The sequence below is a fragment of the Manacus vitellinus genome, unplaced genomic scaffold (assembly GCF_001715985.3).
Source record: "Manacus vitellinus isolate BGI_N305 unplaced genomic scaffold, ASM171598v3 scaffold_93_pilon, whole genome shotgun sequence".
Taxonomy (NCBI): domain Eukaryota; kingdom Metazoa; phylum Chordata; class Aves; order Passeriformes; family Pipridae; genus Manacus; species Manacus vitellinus.
The window spans coordinates 677,912-694,110 of NW_021940884.1; the positions used below are offsets into that span (position 1 = coordinate 677,912).

At 43.3% G+C, this 16,199-nt stretch overlaps 1 protein-coding gene and 1 long non-coding RNA gene across 2 annotated transcripts in view; both read left to right on the top strand.

The window, feature by feature from the left end:
* The first annotated feature begins 213 nt into the window (after window positions 1–213).
* The window catches only part of RBBP6 (RB binding protein 6, ubiquitin ligase), a 28,708-nt gene continuing 12,722 nt past the window's right edge, over window positions 214–16,199 (top strand). The window contains 6 exon segments of the mRNA XM_029965243.1: window positions 214–403; window positions 6,101–6,200; window positions 8,788–8,824; window positions 13,460–13,504; window positions 15,805–15,893; window positions 16,009–16,105. Coding sequence (XP_029821103.1) covers window positions 238–403; window positions 6,101–6,200; window positions 8,788–8,824; window positions 13,460–13,504; window positions 15,805–15,893; window positions 16,009–16,105 — 534 coding nt within the window. The 5' untranslated portion in view covers window positions 214–237.
* LOC108642030 lies at window positions 1,604–2,941 on the top strand. Its single transcript, XR_001922413.1, has 2 exons — window positions 1,604–1,793; window positions 2,770–2,941. It is a non-coding gene; the product is annotated as an uncharacterized LOC108642030 (long non-coding RNA).

Sequence of the window (16,199 nt, forward strand, 5' to 3'; positions counted from 1 at the left end):
GGGCGGTGAGCGCCGCGCTCGCTGAGGCCGGCAGCCCGTGGTCGTTGCGGGCGGGGGGCCGCGGCTCGCCGCGATGGGAGCCCCTGAGGGGCCCGCAGCCCCAGCGCCGAGGCCGCGGCCCGGCCAGGCGCAGCGCCGCGGTCTCTGAGCGCCGCCCGCCGCCCAGGTCGCCGCCCGGCCACCCGCGGGCCCTGCCCGACCCCGCGGCCCCGCAGCGGGCGCCGCCCGCGCCCCGCCATGTCGTGCGTCCACTACAAGTTCTCCTCCAAGCTCAACTATGACACGGTCACCTTCGACGGGCTCCACATCTCCCTGAGCGACCTCAAGCGCCAGATCATGGGCCGAGAGAAGCTGAAGGCGGCCGACTGCGACCTGCAGATCACCAACGCGCAGACCAAAGAAGGTGCGTGGGGCCGCGGGAGCCGCGCTGCGGGGATGGGGCGGGCTCGGAGCTGTGCCTTTGTAGCTGCTGCTCTCACGGCACCGTCGGAGCTCTGCTGCACGCGGAGCGCGGTGAGGGCCTCGGGCACCTCAGCGCTACAAAACCTTGATTGCCTGGAGTTCTAGGTAAAAGGATAAGGAAATGCGGGAGGATGTCTTATCGTAACAAACCTGTCAGATTTCAGAGAAATCTGAAGGTGATGGGAGTAGAACACATGGCTAATTTGAAGGAAAAATAAACCAAAAAAAATGAGTTTGGTGACTGAATTTTGTCTTCACCTTTTGCCCCCCTTCATTGGTAGCCAGGTTTGTGCCCGTTGCGGGAATTGCTCAGAAGCAACAATTTGCATCGAGTGTATCAGTGACTGTATCAATTTCTGCAACCCTTTAAAGCCTCTTGCTCGTGAGTGTTCTCTGTATTGGAATTACTTTTGGGAATTCCTGGTTAATGTAACTTTTCCACACAAAAGACACCATCATTGGGATGCTGTTGAACATCGTTTCATCATTCATGTCCACCTTTTTTTTCTTTATCTTCCTGGCACTGCGTGTTTGCCGGATCAGGGCAGCCCTGAAGTTTTATGGCAGAACATTTATGATGTATATATGTACGAAATATTCTTCGTGAAGTCATAAATTCGTTTAAATCTAATAGTGCTTGGTTCTGCGAGGTGATTATGGGCTTGTGTTACTATGGTGCTTCAGTTCGGTAATCTGCCATCTTGCTAAGTTTAAATGTGACTAAAGACTAAGGCATGTGACTTTTCAGAAATAAAAAGAATTGTATTTTCATCCCTTAAACGTTAAAACTGTTTATTTTTTTCCCCTGTGGTTCTTTGTCACAACAGTCTTTTCTTTAAAATGTGTACTAGTGTTTTTTTCTCTGCCTGTTTCACATATTAAAACTTAATCAGAATGCTGTGTGACTTCGGCCCTGGCCTTTAAAGGGGTCAGACTTAAAGCTTCTGTTTCTCTACAAATATTTAAGTTATTTTCAGGAGGGTGTGGAGAGTCTTCACAGTGCTGGAAGTGTTGGGGAAGTTGTTGGGTTGCGTGAGGAACACAGAGACAGAGACACAGTTCAGAAGTCTTGAATCTTTCGAGTAGTATTGAATAAAATTTTCAAAAGCTTTTGAAAAATAAGTTTGATTTGCTTTAAGGGCTGTGCTGCAGGAGAGTCCCTGAGCTGTCCTCGGTTGCTGAGGCACTCGGGCCTCCCAGCTGCAGGAGCTGCCTGATGTCATCCTGGGCCGGTGGGGGCTGTGGGAAGGAGCTGTGATGGAGCCCAGTTATGGACACCAGGACAGAAAACGCTTTGAAATAGGCCAAACACGTGGGGCTTGTTGTAGCAGGTGAACAGAAAGCAAAGTTTTTAGAAGAAAAAATGATGCTCATAAATGTCACCTCATGAAGTGTTACTGCAGCATCCAACATACCAGATTTACCAGGGTGTTACTTTGTTTTCATACATAACCAGAGTCCAGGGAAGGAAGAGTGTTTGCCTTACTAGAAGCTGTTAAATGTGGTGTTGCCTCAAGGTGAAGTTAAAAAAGGATTATGCTGAGTCCTTTGGGCAGATTGTGTTGTTCAAAATGAATATAAAATTATAAATATATATAAAATACGTAATTTAAAATTCTATAGTAGTGACACAGATGCTTATTGAAGCTTTCCTAAGGGTGTTTTCCATGTGAACAGGCAAAAATCCCCCTGTGGTTTGCAGAGCAAAGCTAGAGAGTGCATTTCAAAAGTATATGTCTGCCAAATCTTTGGTTTATAAATGTGAATTTCTGTTTTTATTAATCAGATATAGATGCTTAAGCTCACCTGCAAAAATTAAAGTAAAAACTTGATCAGGATATTCTGCCTAAGTGGGATGTTTGGAATTCTTACATGTGGACATGAGTGTTGGTGTTTTATAACCTTGTCTGTGCAAGAGTCCTGAGTAAACATTGGAATGGTCTTGGGAAGAACAAAGTGCCCCCTGAGTGGAGATGTGCTGTGCGGTCACATTGTTCCCAGGTCCAGGAAGCTTTTACAGTTCAGGAGCTGTTACTTTTCCTAATGGAAAGCTAGTAATAGAAGCAGTGCTAATATAAGCTGAAAGTAAACAGGATTTTAAATATCAGTGGGGAAAAAAGGATGTGATGGACTCTGTGAAATTCTGGGAATGCAAACTGGGTGGGTGGGACCTGTTCCATAAAGGAGGGATCCTCTTCCGTGCCTGTTGTTGAGGCATGTTCTGTAAAGCCTGCACTCAAGAGTGATGCTTTTAAACTTGCCTCTGTTTCATTGGATCTGGATTTCCTGACCTGTCTTCTCTAACAGGTGTTCTCACAATCTGTGAAGAGCTGCAAACTCCAGAACTGAGGTTTCTCAAGTGCTCTTTCCTGCCCTGTGAAGTTCTGACTCAAAGCGCTTGGAAATTGTGCCGTTGTACTTACTGGGCAAAATACAAAGGAAATTAATTGAATAAATAAATAGAAGCTGTGCCTCTGAACTGGTGTGGGCTGAGTGTTTTGGAGGCAGAGGAGTGCTCGGGCACTGCAGCCCCACCTGACAGCACCCCAGCGAGGGGCGGGCAGTGTAATCCAATTAACGAGTGGAAGGAGGGCAGATTTGATGGACTGCTCCCTTCAGAGCAGTGCAGGGGCTCCTGTGGGGCACAGTGCCCTGGGATAACAGTGCAGAGGGAGCTCCTCTGGCCTCCTGAGCCAGCTTGCTCCAGGAGTGATGATCTGCCTGTGTAGGTGAGATCAGTGATGCCTGTTCTGGGGGAAGCAGAAAATCCAGCAGGAGTGGCCCAGTCTGTTCCTCGGGATGTTTCAAGGCTGCTTTCAGAGCCAGCTACAGCGATGGCTTGTCACAGAGTGAGCAAGTGCAGGTGATTAGAACAGGGCTAACAAATCCTGTCATGAGGGAGTGGAATTTTAAGCACTAGAGAGAAAATGTGTTTTTAGGAATTCTCTGTGTTCTGGTGGGGACAGCCTGGCCTATTAGCAGGCATTCCCAACTCTTACCTACACATCCTGGCCCCAGAGCATAACAGCTGCTTTGCAAGGCTTTTCCCTGACCTTTCACACCTAGACTTGCCTTCTGAGAACTCCTGGTGAGTTCTGTACTCCAGTTGGGAAGTACTCTGGAGAGAGTGCTCAGAGCTGCTCCAGCAATGCTGTCACACAAAATGGTGGATTAAAGCAGGCCAGAAAATAATGGGGAAACTTCTGTCAGTAACTTGTTTGTAGCATACATAGAACACAAATTACTAAAACTAGTAGATTTTTGAATTATAGATTAATTTGAAAATTGGATGTTTAAATTCTGCATTAAATGTGAAGCAGCAGAAACTTCAGAACGTAGCTGAGCTCTTTGCACTTTGCAGTAAGAATGTTGTGGGCACTAATGCAGTTGTTGATGTCAGATTTCTAAGTCAATGTGAGTCAGCAGTCAGGGTAGCTGCTGTTAACTAGTCTGCATCCATTCATTCCTTGAAATACTTCTTTCCCTGGACCTCTTTCAAGCTGCTGTTTTCTTGGAGGGATAAATAGCAAGTTTTAGACTGTTACATCTCGTCTGCTCTTGCCTTTAATATCCAGATCTTTCTTTGCTTTTGCAAGCATTTTGAGTTAGTTTAGTCTTTATTTTTAATCACAGTTCAGATTGACAAAATCCAGTAGCCACTTCTTGGCCATTACTGGTGGTAGAACAAGTTTGTGCTAGAAGCGAGTGGGAGTGAATGATGTTACCTCCAGCTTTGAGCATTTCTGTTGGAGCTCTGCTTGGACAAGTGTGAGGAGCAGCTCTGTGAAGTTGGCCTCACTGCTCCCACAGCAAGGCAGTGACAGGGCTAAGCAGGTCCTGGGAGTTGAGTCTGTGCCAGGGGATGTTGTTGCCCATGGGGAACAGGCCCTGCTGGGAGATGCCAGTTTAATCTGAAAGCCTTTTTGTGGAGCTGCTGTTTCTTATCCTGTATTTCTGAAATCTCAGTCCAGTGGTTTGCGATCTGGACCAGAAAGGACACTCTGACTCTGTTCCACTGGTAGAAACAGCTGCTTTGGCTTCTAGAAGTGCAGCTGGCACCATCTCCCAGGTGTTTGTCTGGGCCTCAGCACTGTTTGAGCTCCTTCTCCATCTGAAAGTCCCAGTGCAGCCTCTTGACAGGTGGCTGTGTGAGGAGCAGAGCTCTAGGGCTTGTTCCAGGATGTGACTTGTGTTAGAGCTGCTGGTTTTGTCACTAATAGTCCCTCATCCTACAGTTTGAAATTGCTGTGCAGTCCAGAGGAATGTTGCTGTTTGGTTCCCTGGGGGGGGGGGAAGGCCAGGAATTAGTCTCAGCTAAATGATTTCTCAGTTTTCTGAAGAAAAATTCTGTTAGTTTGAAACAGAAATAAGATATTATTTCATGGTTGAAAGGAATTCTTCTTGTGGGTATGTTTGGTCTAAGGGAGGTTCCTGCCTTTAGGAAGAATCTGTTCCTGCCTCCTGAAAAATGGAGCATAAATTTTGAAATACTTGTATTTTGTGTGTGTGATCACTGAGCAAAACCACTGTGGAACTTCACTAGATACACAGCAACTTTGGGCTTCAGACCATTGTTCTGATTCGGAGTACAGAGTTAAGGGCTTGGAATATATAACATTGCAGGCACATCACAAGGAATGGCTGCTCATGGTGCTTTGCAGTATTTAGCCATATCCAGCCTGTGTCAGTTCTATATAAAAATCATTCTCGTGGAGAGGTCTTTGAGTTTTAAGCTTACTCAGAGTGTGTCTGTGAGTTGGGGTTTTGTTTAGGCCTCATGTAAAAGGTCAGGAGGCTTTTCTCCTCCTTGGACAAGCAGCACAGTGCAGGCCAAGGCTTTTCAGGGCTGTCTTCAGAAGTCATTTTGTCTGAGTCTCTTTTCCCTGCAGAAAGTGAATGGAAAGAACTCATGTCCCCTTGGTTAATTGAGACTGGATGATGAGCTTAAGGAGGGAGGTACCACTTTAGTTTGAGCCATTTCTGCCCTACTTGTGAAAGCAAATTCAGAAGCTCCCCCAGGTTTCTGTGCTCCAAACTCCAGTGGTGCCAGTTTCATTTCCATTTCTATGCCAGGCCTTGAGCAGCTGCACGGTGAGGCTGTGGATGGTTCAGCTCCAAGAAGCAGAGCTGGCAGCTCTGCTCCCTCTGCCTGAGCACGGCAGCCAGGGGGGAGTCAAGTGTAGTTAACACAGGGAAGGCACTGGTGCAGTTTCCCTGCTTTAGCCAAGTGCCTGGTTTGTTCAGGACAAGCAGTCACAGACTTTAGAATCTGTTTTATGCAGGTGAGACTTGGCTGTGGTTTGTTTTTCTCCAGAGATTTCTTGATTTTTGTAGTCAAACAGAAGCAAAAGCAACTTAAGGCAGGGAAGATCAGGCTCTGCTTTAGTGTCTTTGAGACTGTTTTGCTGTTGGCATTCAAACTAACTCTAAAAAATGAGAAAGATTTTGCTGCTTGATTATCAAATCCGAAGATTCCTTGACAGGTGCTGTTGGTGTGTTGAGAGGATAAAGTGAGATGTTATATATAAAATTTTGCTTTTAGATTTGTAAGGAGTTTCTTCAAAGTGCTCCACGATTACCTATTAAATACGTTCTTACAAATTGAGTAATGTTTCTTCTGTATTGGTGTTGTTTTCAGAATACACCGATGACAGTGCCCTGATTCCCAAGAACTCCTCGGTGATTGTGAGGAGAATCCCCATTGGAGGAGTGAAAGCTACAAGCAAAACATACGTTATGTAAGTACCCCAGCACTGGCTTCCTTGGGAGGGGTCAGGGGCACGCTGGTACTGACAGCAGGGACAGAGCCCCTCACATTGGATCTTCCTTGTTAGGGCTGCTGCTGCTGTTTGTTGGCATGAGGTGGATTTTGATGTCTGTCCCAAAGGAGACTTAGATTTTGAGGTCTGCTGGGACATGGGGCTCAGACTCCAGTAATGGTAACTTTTAAGGTGGTTCTATTAAGTTTGTTTTGGGTTGATCTTTCTGAGATCCAAGAGCAGATCCTGTTTCCTCTACATGGGGAGATTCCTTATTATATGTGTTTGCTTTCTTAGTAAAGGCAGTTATGCATTCTAGTGTAAACTTAGCATTTGTTTCCATCTCAGAAGACTCTGATTCTGGGTGTTTGACTATTTCCTGCATTTGGGGGAGGTGGGGCAGGACATGGCAGGTGGTTTTGTGCCTCACATCAGGGAGGGGGTTGTATAGTAGCTGGAGAGGAAAGGCCAGGGGTTGCCTGCTGGTGACTCATGCAAACAAGAAGGTTCATTCTGAAGTGATTGCTGTTTCCTGCAGTCAGGGTCTGTTCCAGGCAAGACAGAAAGCACCATACCCTAAAGCCTACTGGCTTTTGTGCGAGTACCATGAAGGAATAGTTAGTCCTTCCCAAACTCAAATCTCAGAGGCAGTTTAGCACATTACCAAATGTGCTGGTTACCTTTCTGAGTCTGTCTGTACCCAAGCTGGGACCTGTGCTCCAGGCTTTAATTCTGTATTCCTGAGATTTACTGAGGACAGAGAATCAGGTGTATTGATTAAAATCACAGATACTCAAATGCAATCCTGACCGTAGGATTATTGCTACATTGATGTTTTCATACAGTTCAGATCTATAATAGCTATATCAGCATTGTTGGAATGGGCATGTTTTCCAGCTTCCTTAAAGCCTCTCCACCACCAGCAGGATATTATACACTGCTGGTTTTGTCATGTCCTTCTAATGTTGGTTCTCAATAAATAAAGTACCCTGAGGAGTTACCGTGTCTTGAACAAGCAGTACAACATCATCCTGGTACCCATAAAGCATTTGCAAGCAAAAAGCTCTGGACTGATGTGGCTCTGTGTGTAACCTTGGGGCCTGTTGGTGCAGTGCTTCCAGGCACTCCCTCGAGACTGTGGACCCACAGCACTGTGCTTGTAACCATGGCCTAGCTTTGGGGGTTCATTTCAGTATGTGCTGAGAGCTGTGCTGTCAGTGCACCCTCCCCTTGGGTTGGATGGCACCTCCCCTGCTGCTGTAACCCTGCCCTAAAATGGGAGGACAGATGCTGTTGGCATCAAAGATCACATCAGTACCAGTGTGGGGCTATAAGGAAAGAACAGCACTGCTGGGGTAGAGCTGAAAGGAAACCAGCAGGTGAGCTTTCTGTTCTTCAGCTGGAAACATGGCAGAAGCCCCTGCTGTAGAGTGGTTAATGTTTGGGGTGGGGAATGTCTGCTGGAGTGGTGGAGAGGCCTTCAGAAAGGCCTTACCCACCTTGCAGTAAATGGCTGAAGCCTCCACTCTGTGGTAATCTAAAGTATTTTGGTGTACTTCCTCACCTTCTGGAGGTACATGGTGCAACTGGGAGCCTGGGAGGGATTAGCACTGGCAGGAAGCTGAGCCTTTTCATTGGTAGGTAAATTCCCCAGCAGCCTTTGCATTGCCTCTGCTCATGGGACACTTTGGATGATGTGTGGATTGTTTGTTAACTCTCTCAGTGGTTGCATGTGTGGTTCTTGATGAGGAGCATGCAAGTACAGACCAATGATATGTGGAATCTCAGCAAGTTTTCAAATGTAATACATATTTCCTAAAATACTGTAGCATTTTCAAGATTATCTGAAAGCAAATTCTGGCAATTAAGACCTTTTTTTTTGTCACAGGACTCCTAAATCGCACAAAATCCTAGAAACTACTTTCAGGTGACATTTCTACTACTATTTTTAGTCAATATAGCATATGTAACGTGTTTAATATTTTGGCACTTGGATGGCTAAATATAGTAGATCTCTGAACACAGTGCTTGGGCTTCCACAAAGAAACACTGTTCTAGAGACTGTGCTGCTGACACTGTTGTTACCCCTTCGTCACGTGACTGTGTTTTTCACTTGAGCAGAGTTGCACTTGTAGATGATGATTGTTGTTCTGTAGAAACTGGAGCCCTGTCCCTGGTACCTGTGTGTGATACCAGGGATGTACAGGTTGTCCAAAACTGCCTCCACATTTCAGCCATTGATTGTTTAAGAACACAGAACTCTAGTACGGACTTCATGGGTTTGATACTTAGAGAGTAGAGACACAATATGTGAGGACTTCCTCTTGCACTGTTCTGTTCTAGATCTGTGAGTCTTGAGTAATTTGTGACAAGGTAGAAATGTGATTTTGGGGGGTTTTTTTAGTTGCACTGAATGTACCGAGAGAGAACAGTTTATGTATACCAGTAAATGTCCACGTTCACTCGAGTATTGGAGCATAATGTTGTGATGTTCAGGTTCTGGAGTCTTTGTGTTGGGTTCAAGTGCTTTGTTTTCAATTCTGATCACCTTTATTTCTTCTTCTAGAAGTCGAAGTGAGCCAGTGAGTGGGACATCAAAAGCAGTATGTAAAAACACAATCTCACACTTTTTTTCCTACACATTGCACTTAATTCTAAACAATGCAGCCTTTTATTAATTTGCCAAACATTAACTTAATATCTTTTCCAGTAAAACCTAGTGTATGTTGTAAATACATTGTATTTGATTCAGCATAGTAAAAACTGAGTAATGCCTTTACTTGCAGAGTTCTAATGTGAATATTGGTATTTTTACCTAGCAATGCATTGTATTTCATATTGAATATGCCAGAATCTCTCCTGTATGACTCTGTGTTGTACAGATAATGTATGATCGTTTCAGATCCTGTAGGCTCGAGGTTTGCACACTGAACATGGTGCCATGTTCTACATCTGTCTGTCTATAGCTAGTGATATGTATGTTTGTATAGGTTGTTGTGTGCTTTTTGTTTCTTGCAATAAAAACTGTTTGGAGTGTATTTTTTGCCATTTTCACATTGTATCACTTAGCTTTTGTTTTTAAATACCTTTTTTTTGCCTAATGGTTTTTGAAAATGTTTATCAAAAACCACTGAGAAACCATTATTGTGAAACTTGGTGCTGTTCCTTACTTTTGACTTGGGGGTTCAAACAAATACCAAACCCAGCATATCCCAGACGTTTTGAGGACAGTTCTGTGCAGCTAAATGATTCCTTCTCATGTCCTTAAATATTGGGTATTTGTTCCTGAAACTGTGTAATTGAAGTGATATTGTTTGGGCCCCTCTGAGTACAGAAATGTCTTTAATAGCCTGACGTGAATTTCGATATCGTTGCTACACAGAGTGGTATTCTAAAGTTCTGCATTTGATCTCTCCCCTTAATCTGGTGAAGCAGTTTAGTTCAACAGCAGTTTGTCTGCAAATGACAATATACAACACAAATTTTGACACCAGGTTAGAGCCTGGGGCGTTTGGGGGTGAAATCCCTGTCATTTTTCTTAACTTCTGCCTGCAGCACGTTTTTGGATCTGGGTAACTCTGAGGCTGGCTGCTGCTGTATTTCCCAAAGGTTAAGCCTTTCTTTAGTATACCACCACTTGGAATTCACATTTGGAAAAGGGCAGCATTTTCCTTCAGTTTTGCAAACACTGTTGTTGTGCTGCTAACATACAAATCCCCCACGGAAATCCAGGTGATGGGGTAGATCTTGGTGTGCCACTTGGCCGGTACTGTGTGCAACTATGCCTTTCCAATAGTTCTTAGAGTACTGTTTGGTGGGGTTTATTTTTCATCTTTATTTTAAATATAACTGCTTCTCCTTCACTAGACTGGTGTGAGGCATTACACTAACCCTGGATCATTGGATCTGATCACTCGATCAGCCGTTAGGATCACTCAATCTAGAAATTCCTGAACTCTGGGGCTGTGTTCTGGGTAGAATAAAGCCTCTGGTCCCCATGGAAACAATCAACCTCAAATTGAAAATTTTGTGCGTAGATCTAAAATCAGTAAATGTGATATCTGTAATTCTATTGCTGATTGATTGGAATTCCTTTTTAGACACAAATGCCTCTGATTGTGAGTTTGAGTTAGTTGAACTGGCCCAGTGACCCTAGTAGTTAATGTAATGCATTTATGTAAACCACGTTTATAGTATTTGATCTAATTCAGATGGGGTTTTATTTCTTGAAAACAGTTCTTTTTCTTTTTGTTTACTAGCATGTGTATAAACACAAACCACATGTTCATAAATAAAGTTAACATTCTTTTAGCCTCGTGTGTTCCCTGGCATGTCTGTATTACATTGCTCAGTAGCATCTTACCATAAGCTAATGTAGATGTGTCAAAAAAGAGAAAAGGAAAAATCCCGGAGTGGGAGGGAAGACTTAGTGTGAGTGAGAAGTAATGGCAGGAAAGGAAAGGCAAAGCAAAGCCATTCCTTGGTGTGCTCTGACTGCCCCTGGTTTGGGAGGGTGGAAGCCCTTGCATCCCTCTGTACAAACCCTCCCTCTCTCTCACTGCAAAAGCCCAGCAGCCTCAGGAACTTCTGGGGCTGGAGACACAAATAGTTTGTTCTTAAAGCTAACTCAGGTCTTGTTCTGAAGCGTGGGGGTTTGTTTGCCTTTATTTTTTTTTTTTTAATACACCTATTTCTGCATGTATTTCAGAGTGGAACCGGGGTCTTGGTGTAGTAGGGGTAAATCATTGGAAATTTTGTCAATTATTGATGGACAGTAAAGCTGCAAAATTAGAATCGGTTAAGATTTCTTTCTAAAGGATGCACAAAAGCTTATTTTTAATGTCTTCATTGTCTTATACCAGCTGTCATTCCACATGTGGAACTGTGCTGGTGTTAGCACAGCCAGAGCCAGAGTGTGGGGCCTTTCTGCTGAACTGTCGGTGCTGCAGTCCATGCAGGGCTCTTGGGCTCTCTGTCCCTGCAGTGCAGGAGTGCAGGGCCATGCCCATTGCTGTAGCACTGTCAGGCACAGCTGGGAGCCTTCCTGGCTGAACTGGCAGTGTAGCCAAGCTCCAGGGTTTAGGAAAGCCCTGGAATTTCAGTGGAGCACTCCAGCAGTGCCATCAGCCTTTGCCTCCCCTCTTCTGTCCCCCTGCCCACTTGGCTTCGTGTTAGTTTTTGTCAGTCTGCTGCAGGAAATGGGAGTTAATACATTGGCTCTGGAGTTCAGGGTTCGGGGTCTGCTTTTTCTGGTTGTTCTTTTTTTTTCTCTAGTTCTTCTGCAGTGTTATCTTGGGGTTGCATACAAGCTCATGGAGATGTTTCTACTTGACTGTTTTGAGGGACTACCAGGAAATGCTTCAGTAGAAATTTAAAAGAAAAAAAATAGGCAGAAATGTAGGACCATGGAAAGATGGCCATTGGGCAAATGCATTGAAGAGTACATTAATTATTTTTTTTTATGTTTTTGGTAACTGTTCAATATCACCTCTTTTAAGAAATTAGACTGTTGCCTGCAGGCCATATAATAACTGCTTCCTAAAAAAAATTACAAGAACTAATTAATAGTTTATTAACTGTTGTGCTTCAGTTTCTGGTCAGTACTAGACTGTTTAATGCTAGAGCTTTCCTAATTTATTTTTTTTTTTTTTGCTTCTGAAAAGCCACAAAATATAGTTGTGCCTGCCCTGAGAGAACACTGCTTTGCTTTTCCACATTTAAGAGAGGGGCATATGGAGCACGAGGCTTCAAAATGCTTGTCCAGACCTCCTTTTGAGCAGGACTAGGTGCAAAGTGTTCTAGAGAGGAGAGGTGAATCTTCTGGTAAGACTTTCAGTGGAATTAAGGTCTCTTTGTCTCGATCTGGGTGATCCAAAGGCACACTTTTCAAGAGCTCTTTAGTCAGTAATACAGGAATGTGTGCTATATGTGCTTTCCTGAAAACATAGAGGAGGAACAACTAACTGGAGTGAGGAATCATCTTCTGCGTGGAGATACTTTTTCTCAGTCTGCCAAAACTGCCCCCTTGAATTCTCCCACCACATTAGGTAGTAAAGGACAAGAGCTGTTTTAAGGAAAGGTTTTAATCTCTTTACTGACCTGTTTAGTGACCTCTTGGAGAGCTGCTCAGTTCACACTGAGAAATTTTATTCTACTTTTTTCAGCAATTCAGATGTAATAAGCAGTGATTTGAGTATCTTTCTGGCACTGCTTTGCTGGTGTCAGGTTAAGTGCTGCTCGTGGCATGGTAGATTTCCATGTATATGTATTGGAGAAGATCAGAGTTGCCCTTTTTACTTGTGGGAAAACTGCCCTTCAGCACTAGTTCTCCATAAGCTCTGCAGTCTGTTCCTAGCTACTGGCCTGAAGACTCCACTCCTGAGAGCTGTTCCATAGCCAGCTGGGAGGAGAAAAATGGAGACAAAAACTCCAGGGTTGTGCTCTGAATCCATGTTTTCATCATCAAGTTTTGCACTTTCTTCTTTTGTTCATTTAGCACTGGGCTGCTATTAAAGATCAGGTTTGATCTGACTGCAAGCAATAATCTACATTCCCACACTTCCCAAACAGATTTGGGTGGCAGGGCCTGTGGTCTAATAACGTACAGGTTTTTTGAGGTTTTATAGTCTACTCTGGCATTATAAACACCGTTATGTAAATTATTTATGCAGGTTTTTTTCCAGGCAAAGTGACAGGTTACTTTTGTGGCTGCTGTTCTAGACTGGTTTATATTTGAGGTTATTTGGGTACTGACAGGAGGGGCAGAGTGTGTGTTCCAGGATTGCTGGGCCTGGCCTTCTTTCTGGCAGCTGCTGGGTTCACAAAAGCATCACTGTGTGCATTTATAATGATGAGACATTCACTGATTCATTTATAAACTACACTAATATTAAGTTACCCGAAGTGATGCTTCTTCCTCAGTTAAAATTATTTACTTTTTTTAAATCCTTTTTAGCTGAAAATTGGCAGATTCCTTTACCCTTTTGACAGGGATCCCTCTCTGAGATATTGTGACCAGCAGGGTTGGTTATTTTAATTTCTTCTCATAACTATGTAGACACTCTTAAGCCATCATAGATTTGGACTTTGTTTTGAATAAATACAAATTACACTGGGTTGGAGTTGCCTCTGGGTGACACTCAGGGGATATAGTGCAGACATTCAGACTATAGTAGAGGTTAACTGTTGTTGTGTTTTGACTGTAGAACTTGAATATGTGTTTAATTTTTTGTGAACAGATTGATGACTCTTCTGCATCTATTTCTCTGGCCCAGCTTACTAAGGTATATATATATATATTCTTGTCAAATACTTTAAAAAGTGTTTGCTTCCTAGTTTTAAATTGATACTGTGATCTATAGTTGGATAACTGTTGTAATTGGAAGAAACCCTTTAATTTTTAATAACTTAAAGTATTTATTTTAATTTTAAATTTGTGTATATTTTGATACTATCCTGTAAAGAGTAGTTCCCAGTTTGGGAAGATAGAAGGGGAGTACCTTATCAGCCTCAGCATAATGTTGCAGTATTACTCATCCTCAAGACACAAAGAAGAAGCGCTTCAGAAGCTGTTTTACCGTTTTTCATACGTTTCATTAATTTTGCGTTGGAAACTAACCCAGTTTGTACAGAAGAATTTAATTGGCTGTAAGTTCCGGACATTCCAGGGGGGTTTGACCAGCCACAAGAGAAGCGGTTCTGTACCATGGACAATTGCATGGCCATTTTTGAATTCCTAGTCATAGTTACAGACCCATTCTCTGAATGCTGCACAATTCCATAAATTCTGGGATTTATACAGTGGACAACCCGATCTAATTTGTTTGAACACAGACTGTGTAAATTGTGTAAATGTACCTCATTGTTTATAGGAATATACCAATGTGTATGTGTGGCATCTGAGCAGCTGTGACCTTTCGAAACTGTTGTAATGCCATGTTTTGCTCGGGAACTGCTTGCATTTTTGCTCACCAATGTGTAATTTGTCTGGGAAAGCACTAGTGACTGCACTGTGTGGACAGACGGGTGCTCAACCACCGGTCCCTAAAGCTACAGGCAGCAGAGCAGGCAGGGCCTGAGGCAGAGCAGCTGGTTCTTCATCCTCAGAATAAAGTTCATTTCCTGTAAAAGGAGATCTCTTCCCACTGGTAACTTTTTCCCTCTTCACTACAGAAATTAAATTGTGTACATTGGCCAAAAAAGAAAAATTTATATATATATATAGTTTGGAAGGGAGCCACCAAAAGCAATTGGTCCCCATTAGTGCTGTCCCTAAACATGTCCTCGGGTTTGTAACCTCATGTGAAGTTTTACTCTAAAATGTGCAAAGGTGTCCAAGGGGTGGGTGTACACATTTAAACTTTTGAGGAAATCTAAAATGCAGGAAGATGCCACCAAGCAACTCAGCACTGTTGCTCCCTCTAACCACTCTAGTGCAGCCCGGCTCAGCACGGAGGCAATGTGTTAACAGTTCTCTGGTGATTATTACTATGTATGAAATGCCATATTTGAATTTTGGTCTATTCCTACTAATGTTTTGTGGCTTTTGGATGTGTTTTGTAACCTGTTTGGGTTCAAACAAATTAGTCAAGTATTATCTGTAAAGCTTTCTGTAACTGTTAATGGAAATGGTTTCATAGCTGGCGATCCGGATTCTGTTACTGTGGAGAAAAACTGTGTATATGAAACAACCATTTAATAAAATGTTGAAACTAGTTGGTTGCTTTTGTGAATGAATGATACAAAACCAAACCATGAGTGCTTGAGCTGAGTGATAGGTGCTTGAAGGCCCGAGTCATTGACAGTCACTCCCTTAGACCCTGCTTGTATCTGGACTAGTGTGTAATAAAAACATTTGAACAAAGACGACTTGAAAAATCAACTGCCTTCAGTAATTTGAAGATCTAACTGTGCAGAAGGTTTATGTTACAATTTGTGTGTTAAAAGGACACAGTCAACTGGAGAAAACTGCAGGCTGTGTTTACTGTAGTTAAATCCCTTCATAGGAGGAAGCTAGTAGGGGGGAACAGTTTGGGCTGCCTGCAACTCCTGATGGAAAGAATCTTTTGCCTTGCTGAGAGACTGTAAAAGGCTTGAGTCCTTTTAATACTTCTGTGTCTGAAACTGAGTTGTGTGTCCTTTTAATGCAGCAAAATGTAAATAGTGCTACTTGCATCCATCTTAATTCCATGTCCAGTGGAGATCTTCTCCTGCCTATAGTCTGGAACTTAAAAATCAGTTTGAAAATACTAGATATTGTAAGTTTTCTACAAATAGCGTCAGTCCTTTGAAGGAAATTGGATTGATTCTACAAGTCGTGCTGTAAGGTACAAACAGAGCCTAAGGTTTGAGTGCTCAGGAATGCTCTTTTCTAGTAGGTTCTCAGGCACATAAACATCATGTCATGGCGTAAGGACTCCCCAGAACATCTTCAGCACAAATGTTTGGTATAAGCAGCTGGTTTCATGCAAGCTCAGCTAGTGTAGTGCTGCTCTTTACAGGATTGGATGAGTGGTGTTGTCTTGGGCTGTGTGGGCTTAAATGTGTTTCTAATGTGTGTGTCAAATAATTACCTGTTGCACAGACTGCCAATCTGGCTGAAGCCAATGCTTCCGAGGAGGATAAAATAAAAGCTATGATGACACAGTCTGGCCATGAATATGATCCAGTCAAGTAAGTGTTGCTAATGTGAAACCTGTTCTTTGAAGTTGATCTAAAAATTTTAGAGATTTTTTTTAACAAGAAAGACACATGCATTCCTTTTTCTTTTTTTCCCAAACCCTTGTAGTTACATGAAGAAACCCGTGGGGCCACCTCCACCCTCCTACACGTGCTTTCGCTGTGGCAAACCTGGGCACTACATCAAGAACTGTCCAACCAACGGGGTAAGACTTGAGGGACGTGGGGGTTGTTCGGTTTTTCATTTTTTACCTTGAGAGTTAAATGCATGAATACTCACAGTAAGAATTGTTTCTTTTG